The 7,789-nt window shown below is 39.2% G+C and overlaps 1 protein-coding gene across 2 annotated transcripts; it reads left to right on the top strand.

Annotated features, from left to right (window-relative positions):
* Positions 1–75: 75 nt before the first annotated feature.
* Positions 76–5,899, top strand: LOC308386517 (sorting nexin-12). 2 transcript variants are annotated; one of them, XM_080866112.1, is made up of 5 exons: positions 76–455; positions 1,895–1,990; positions 2,277–2,401; positions 2,718–2,808; positions 3,349–5,899. In XM_080866112.1, the coding sequence occupies exons 1-5, from the start codon at positions 291–293 to the stop codon at positions 3,352–3,354; spliced, it is 483 nt and encodes a 160-aa protein (XP_080722238.1). In that variant the 5' UTR covers positions 76–290; the 3' UTR covers positions 3,355–5,899. The 2 variants fall into 2 exon arrangements, with proteins under 2 accessions (XP_080722238.1, XP_080722237.1); XM_080866111.1 differs by lacking the exon at positions 3,349–5,899 and having other exon boundaries at positions 2,718–2,835.
* Positions 5,900–7,789: the final 1,890 nt, after the last annotated feature.

Below are 7,789 nucleotides of genomic sequence, written 5' to 3'. Positions count from 1 at the left end.
AGAAACCCAGTACAATCAGCAATATCTGTGTGTCCATTAGAGGGAGTGCGGAGTGTCCCGCACAGTACGGAACTGAGTCAACGCATTTTTCTGATTCAAGAAGGGTAGGGTAGGGCGCAAGGCGGCTGGCCCCCGCAAAGAGAGCTACACAAGTCGGCTACTTCCCCAGCTGAAGCGGTCAGCTATCGAAAGCAGTTGATGTCTTCAGATGACATTTAAGACTTCACTGTGTATTTAGTTGGTTTGACGCTAATTCTCCGTTGGTCGTCTGAAAATCACAACCCGACAAAATGTCAGATCCTGTGGTGGCCGACACTCGCCGGTTGAATTCCAAGCCCCAGGACCTGACTGATGCTTACGGTCCCCCCAGCAATTTCCTGGAGATAGACGTTTATGATCCACAAATCGTTGGAGTCGGACGGGGCCGTTACACAACTTACGAAGTTCGCATGAGGGTAGGTATCGAGGCGTAAACCTCAAACACCTTGCAGCATTAGCTTTTGGCGCTAAGCTAACTCTTAATTACAGTACCGATGCTAGCCAGTTAGCCACGGTCACCGTGCCGTTACGTTGTCGCTATTCGTCGTAGAGTAGCTCGAGGTGGGGCGCGAGTAAAAATCGAGCAGCTGGGACTGTCAGCGGCCTAGCTAACATGTAGAAGTTTCTTGAAGGTATGCTAAGGTGCAATTACGGGAATGTAAGCAGTGTCACTAGTTCAAAGTCAGTACCGTAGTTTTTCCTCAGCTTACAGTATTGTTTGTGAGCTAGTCTGCGTTAAGTAAAAGGAAACTAAATAAAACATTAAAACAAAACCAGGAATTTCCAGCAGACTCCGGGAAGCTAACTGCTAGCTATATGTGATAATGCGCTGTAAAGTAAATTAAGACTGATTTAATGTTACATTGTTTGTCTGTCTGGATTTCTAGAGCTAAATACATCAGTGGATAGTATCTGGATATATGAAGGAGTAACCAAACGTTATTCGTACATATTCTTCGACAGTTTCATATTGATATTCAGAGAAAAGCTGAATGAAAAAGGCTAACAGTGTTGGTGTTTTTCTAAAAACCGTAGAGCAAAACGCATAAAAGTGTTTTGTGATTATTGAAATATGAAGAGGTCGAGTTAAATGTTGGGTTTTTTCTATAGTGTTGCAAGGAAGTTTACGGTTCTCTGTAAAGTGGCTTTTATTTGACTGTTGTGAAATTGTGTAAGTCAAATTTAATGTAACAGTCACAAGTTTTAACTAACTTGTTCACTAGAAAGACGGCTAAGCTTAAAAGAATGTGAGACGTGGGAAATCACTAACACAGCTAATTCTAAGGACGTTTCAGGAAGCTGATTCAGTGACACAACACAGACGCACTATAATTGTGTAATTGAATGTTAACGTGCCTGCCTTTCCTGCAAATCATCATTTTGTGGCACTGTGGAGAGTCTGCCTTGCACAATATGAACAACTTACTGTTCTCAGTGCTTGAAAATTGTAATAGACCATGGTAGGGAAGATTGGGCCTGTGGTTAACTAATAATTACCAAAAAAGCCATATCAGCCATATCAGTCCAATTAACCCTCACTGGGATCAATAGTGGAAAGCAGAGGGTCGCTGCAGTCATAATCTGTGCTTTTACAAGTGGCTTTAACTGCTTTTCAAATAAACAAAGTATAGATAAATTTTTTTCTGTACAGAACAAACCTTTGCCAGTTATTAGCAGATCTGATTTGTAGCCAGATAAAAGATGAGTTAAAGCTTTTAGTGAAATAGGGGAAGAAAACTGATAATAGTTGGAATTGTAGTGCAGGTCCTTTCCTTACATATCAGTTGCCATCTCATGCAGATGATTGAATTTCAAATTAACCAACATGTTTTGTTTTTTTGCCTTCTCTTTGTAGACGAACCTTCCCATTTTCAAATTAAAGGACTCCTGTGTGAGGAGAAGATACAGCGACTTTGAGTGGTTAAAGAATGAGCTGGAAAGAGACAGTAAGGTGAGTGAATAATAATTAACAATGTAAGTGCAGAGATTGCATTGTGTGACTTGACCATATAAAATAAGTAATCTGATTATTATTATTTTCTCAAACAAAAATATGGTGATTAAAATGTTTACATGCGCTTGCACGGCTATTCTACATGAAATTGTTATGAGGGCCCAAATTTGGCAGTGGAAATGTCTACGGTGTTGACTTTGTTTCATGTTGAGTGTGGACTTTTTTCTCCTTCTTTTTTCTTTTTTTTTTTTCTGTTCTTTGTGTCGACCCCTGCCTCCTTCAGATTGTTGTACCACCTCTGCCGGGCAAGGCCCTGAAGAGACAGTTGCCCTTTCGCAGTGATGAGGGTCTTTTTGACGAGTCATTCATTGAGGAGCGAAGATCGGGCCTGGAGCAGTTTATCAACAGGTCAGTTAGTCACAAAATTACATTATAGGCGGGAGTCTTGGGTGGAGGGAGACGCGAGCAAGACTTCATTGTGTTTTTTCTATCGCTGAACTTGTATCAAAGCCATTGCTGTCGTTTCTTTAAGTTTTTCTATCCACTTTAGTGAGCTGTTTGTTGTCAAAATTGTGTAGCCCAACACAAGGCTTAATCTAATCTGTGCCTGGGAAAGGAGAACCAAGCAACAAATCCATGGCTGCTTTTCCACAGCGTTCCTGAAAAGCATTTTAAAATGAGCAGAGATTGAGTTTACAATGTTTGTTTCTGTGTTTCTGTATAGAATTGCAGGTCACCCCTTGGCCCAGAACGAGCGCTGTCTTCACATGTTTCTTCAAGAGGAAACCATTGACCGTAACTACATTCCTGGAAAAGTACGACACTAGGGTTATTGAGGGATACGGGCAGTTGGGGGTTAAACTGTTGGGGCTGTAGAACGGACTGCCTCTTGCCTTCTCTTCCCTCCTAACTTCTCTTAATCTCTCTCTTTGTCTGTCTCTTTCTTTCACTCTGTGGATATTATTGCAAAGTCATATCGTCTTTATCTTGGAGTTAGAGCATGAACTTTGGCAACACATAGAACATGTTGACGATGTTTCAGACAACTTTGACTCCTCTCTTCCGTGTGCGTTTATTTTATAACTGTATATTAAGAAAAGCACCTGTCAGTAGCATTCATAATATCGTTAATATTTGGCACTAAATAGTAATTTGCAGGAATGGAAACGGTGTACGATACATTCAGACTTTCCACAGATGAGTGTCATATATTCATGATTGTAATATAATGTGAATAAAGTAGAATAACGTCTAAATATGTGTGCTGGAGCTAATGTGTACCATAAGGATGCATGCAGACTGTAAATGAGAATTCTGATCCTGTTTTGTTCTTTGTTTTTGTTTTATTTTTTTAGGTATGAATGAAGTAAGTTTGCTTTATTTTATTCTGTCTCTAAGAGCTTTCTGGAATTAAAGGTGGTTGCATGGGCACTAACAAGACCAAAGGCGATAGTTCACAAATACTTCAGTAAAACAAAACTTAAAACCACATGTTAACAGAGATCTGACTGCAATCTGTCATTTCACTTTGTAAGTACAGCCAGACGTGGTCTCTGGTGCATTATAAAAACATGTTATTCCCCCCCCCCCCAAAAAAAAAAAGGATAATGTGATTGTGGTGTGTTGCAAAGGTGACGGTACTCTGCAAGCCAGTTTTCAAGCGTTTCTTTTCTAACAGTAACCACTAATGTAAATGGGGTTTAATAAGAGTGCTGAAGTTAAAGTGTTTCTTCTAAACTGGCTTGCAGATGTTTCTCATTCCACAAATATCAGGCCAGTGGAAAGACAAACCACCACTAGTATATGAGTTATGTGAACTATTGTTTAATAGGGATTAAATACTGTACATCACCTACAACCTCAGCTCTTTTAAGACATTTCTTGTCAAACTAATTCAGATACACTGTCATTATCAATCACACTAATCCCTGGCTGCATGGCACACTTGCACGCTTTCTTTGCAGTACATTTGTGTTAGCCTCGCTGATCAAACTCTTACACGACTCTGATCACAGTTATGTTGCTATACCTGTTGATTCTGATCTATTTTTTTTTCTTTTCTTTTTTTGTTAAGATGTTTTTTGTTTTTCTTTTCAGACTTGGATACTGTACATTTGTACAGAAATATCTACGTCTGAAAAACAAATCGGCCAATTGTACCATCACGTAAACCTTGACACAATATGTCCTGCATTTTGTGTACCAATCAAATGTTTACATGTGCAGTTCATTAGACAAAGTTTATGACTAATGAACTAAATCAGTTGAAGTTATTGTCCATACATATGGCAGCAAAAAAAAAAGCTGCTTATTGGTCACATAAGTCTTAAAACGGACAGCATCATGGCATATTTTGCCCCCCCCCCCCCCCCCCCCCAAAAAAAAAAAACAAAAAAAAAAAACTACGTTGCATGATGCTTGTTGGTGGCATGTGCTGCACAGAAGCTCAGGAAAGCACTTCGCTTATGGAAACTGCATGAACTCCTCTGTAATGTACCATGTTAAGCTTGTATTAGATTTGCAATCACAACTTCTTTACCTGCCTGACTGATTGAATAAGAGTCACTTATCTTTCAGTCCAGAAAGGTTTTAGAGTAGAAATGGTTCTCCTGATCTCCCGATGCAAGTAAAGAGTAGAAGTTTGCACGTCCAGGGTAATTCCTTATTATTGCCTTATATATCTATACTACTATTAAATGACAGACACCCCAGTGTTGCACTTCTCTTCAGTGTTTTGTTTTTTGTTTTTACTGTTTGGCTGTAAAGCTCAAGCAACTCTAAAAACTGCATGGTACAGATTAAACGGGTCTGTCTTGTAAGTGAGACGTTGAGTCTCAACGGGACTACCTGTGTAAATAAACGTTTAAAATGTAATGATGAATGAAAGTAATGATGATCTGAGAAAAGCTTAGTTGGTGAAAAATGATGCAAAAGAACAGGAGCTGTCATACTGTATGGACCCAGCCTCATCTGGTCATCATGTGATGCTTTCTGCAGATAATCACATTAGTCAGCGTGCATCGTTAGGCTCTATTTAAAAGAGTGTCAGTCAAAGAACACTGTCGATTGCACGTTGGTGTATCATTTCTCATGTTTTTTTTTTTTTAATCTCTCCCTTTCTCTCTCACTGCAAAGACGGTACAGTCTGCTGCACCTGCCCCGTGTACATTTATTTCTACATCACGTCATAAAGCTGATGTCAGACCTCATAAGTGTCAACGATGTAGAGAAAACACAGCTTTCTGTTCCTGGAATGAAACTTAAGAGATCAAATGTATAAATTGTTTGATGTTGTATCTTCATTCAGTCATTCCACTTACTGTATGTACACTATTTTTGATCTAATAATCAGTGAGGAAAACCATATATCTTTTTAGCCATTTTTTGTTTGTTTGTTTTTGTTTACAATGATTGTTTTTGGAATGTCTTTTTTTTTTTTTTTTTTCCATTCGATTACTTTAAAAAGAAAGTAATTTCTTGCTCTTGTTTTCTTTTGCTAGCTGAGATGTGATTTTGATGATGACCTCCCAAAGTCAAGCAACATGTAGCATCATAAAAATGATGGCGACTCCAGTCACTCCAGTCGCTGTTTTCTCCCCTGAGTTTGATATTTCTGGACATGCTCTTACACAGGATTGTTTCACAAATACTTGTTGAGTTGGGCAAATAACCATGTCTAAGCACTGTGATAAGAGATTTGTTATATGAACAGACATTCATTGTTTAAAGGCAGTAACAGCATCTGGTTTATTGAGCTATAAAATGAGGCTTGATTTTCTTTTTTCTTTTCTTTTCACCTGTATTCTTCTTTCTCTCAGCATTATCGTGAAGTGTATTAATACGTTGCCATCATTGCAGGAATTTCATTGTTAATTCTGTCCACTAATTAAATTTCCTGCTGCCTGCTGTGTGCTGTCTCTTTTGACTTTTACAGCAGAGAAATGGGAGCAAAAGTCAGGGAAAAAAAAAAAGTCAGGTCAGTGAGCAAGAGTAAGTCAGAGGAGATTAAATGATTGTAGGCTGGCAGGTCTTAAGTTATTCTTTATATCTTTAGATTTGTTCTTGTCATTTTTTTAAAAGTGGACTTGAGGATTAGTTGTTCAGGATTTCTGAAAGACCAGGATATTGGTTGCATTTACGGGGAATAGTTTCTTTTTGTGGGGATAGGTTAATTGGATAATCCAAATTGCCACTAGGTGTGAATGTGCGAGTGAATGTGAGTGTGAATGGTTGTCTGTCCCTGTGTGTTAGCCCTGCGACAAACTGGCGACCTGTCCAGGGTGTACCCTGCCTCTCGCCCTATGACAGCTGGGATAGGCTCCAGCGCCCCCCGCGACCCTGAAAAGGAAGCGAATGGATGGATGGATGGATGGAGTTTCTTTTTGTTTTTGAACTACTTAACACTGAGCTATGATTAATTCAAGCATAAAAAGGCACCTAACCCAATGAGCTAGTGTTGTTTACACATGAAAGCCAATTTGTTACCAGCAACCTGGCACAAAAAAAAACATTTGTTCCCAATTTTTTGTTAAGTATGAAAACAAACTGACAATCATGAAATTGCACTTTTGCATCAAGGTGATTCACAAACAGCTATTAGCTGAAAACTTGGCATATATTATGGCATGCAGTGTGTCCTTAAAAAATGAGGAGAAAAAACGGTGGCAGTTTAAAAAAAAAAAACTACAAGCAGAAATGAATAATTTGTGAAAGTAATTTCCATAAGAAATCCAGCAAAGACCTGACATAGGACCTGAGAGATACATCTGACGCTTCAGTTGCTCGATCTACTGTTCGCTGCGGCCTCGTCATGTCTTAGTGAAAGGGTGGCAGTCAAGAGGCCATTCTTAAGAAAAGGAAATGGGGAGAAAAGGCAGGTAATTTGTTATGCCATATTATACAAAAGATTTCTGGTTTTAAAGGAGATGATCAATATGACGTCCTCTGTACATATTGTCAGGAAAAGGTACAACAGTGACTGCAGCCATCTGTAAAACACGGTAAAAGCTATGGTTCAAGGTGATTTTGATCCACCATGCAATACCATCTGGAAAGTTTCAGGTTTGCATCCACTTTGTTTTTCCCCATGTCAGTGATCCCAGACACACTGCTAATGTTGTAAAAGCATAGATAGAAAACCACAAAAAAGCAGGTTCAGAGCCCAGATATCCTCCTTATCGAAGTATTGTGGGATCATCTTGACAGAGAATGCTACAAAAGGGAGAAACATCCAAGGAAGAACTTTAAATGCCTTCAAGAAGCCCGAAGACTACCAAACTTGTCCAGAAGGCCGCATAAAGAAGTTAGAACGAAGCTTGGCTAAGAGAGTTCAGGCTGTGTTGAAGAATAAAGTGGTCACACCAAGTATTGACTTTTAAGCTTGATAGAACTCCTGTTTTCCTAGTAAAATATAAAGAAATTAAGGGTGGCTCAAAAGACTTTTGCAAGTGGTAATTCTCTGGATGAAAGTATCTTCTTGATGTCAGAGGAGAATGGGCAGACTGCTTCGAGCTGATAGGAATGCAAAAGTAATGCAAATGGGAAAATGACAACTCTTTACAACCAAGATATACAGATGAGCATGTCTGAATGCACAAGATATCAAAAAGTAAACAGATGGACTACAGCCACGCTGGGTGTTACTTCTGTCAGCTAAGAACAGGAAACTGAGCCTACAGTTTTCACCAAAATTAGACAAGAGAAGATTGCCTAAGTCTTGATTTCTGCTGCATTCTGATGGTAGGATAACCATTTGGCGTAAACAAAAAAATGGCCTTAAACAACACGAAAGCATGG

This window comes from Rhamphochromis sp. 'chilingali' (assembly GCF_963969265.1).
Source record: "Rhamphochromis sp. 'chilingali' genome assembly, chromosome: 19".
Lineage (NCBI taxonomy): Eukaryota > Metazoa > Chordata > Actinopteri > Cichliformes > Cichlidae > Rhamphochromis > Rhamphochromis sp. 'chilingali'.
Note: the sequence above shows the minus strand (reverse complement) of the source record. Positions and strands in the feature narration are given on the sequence as shown.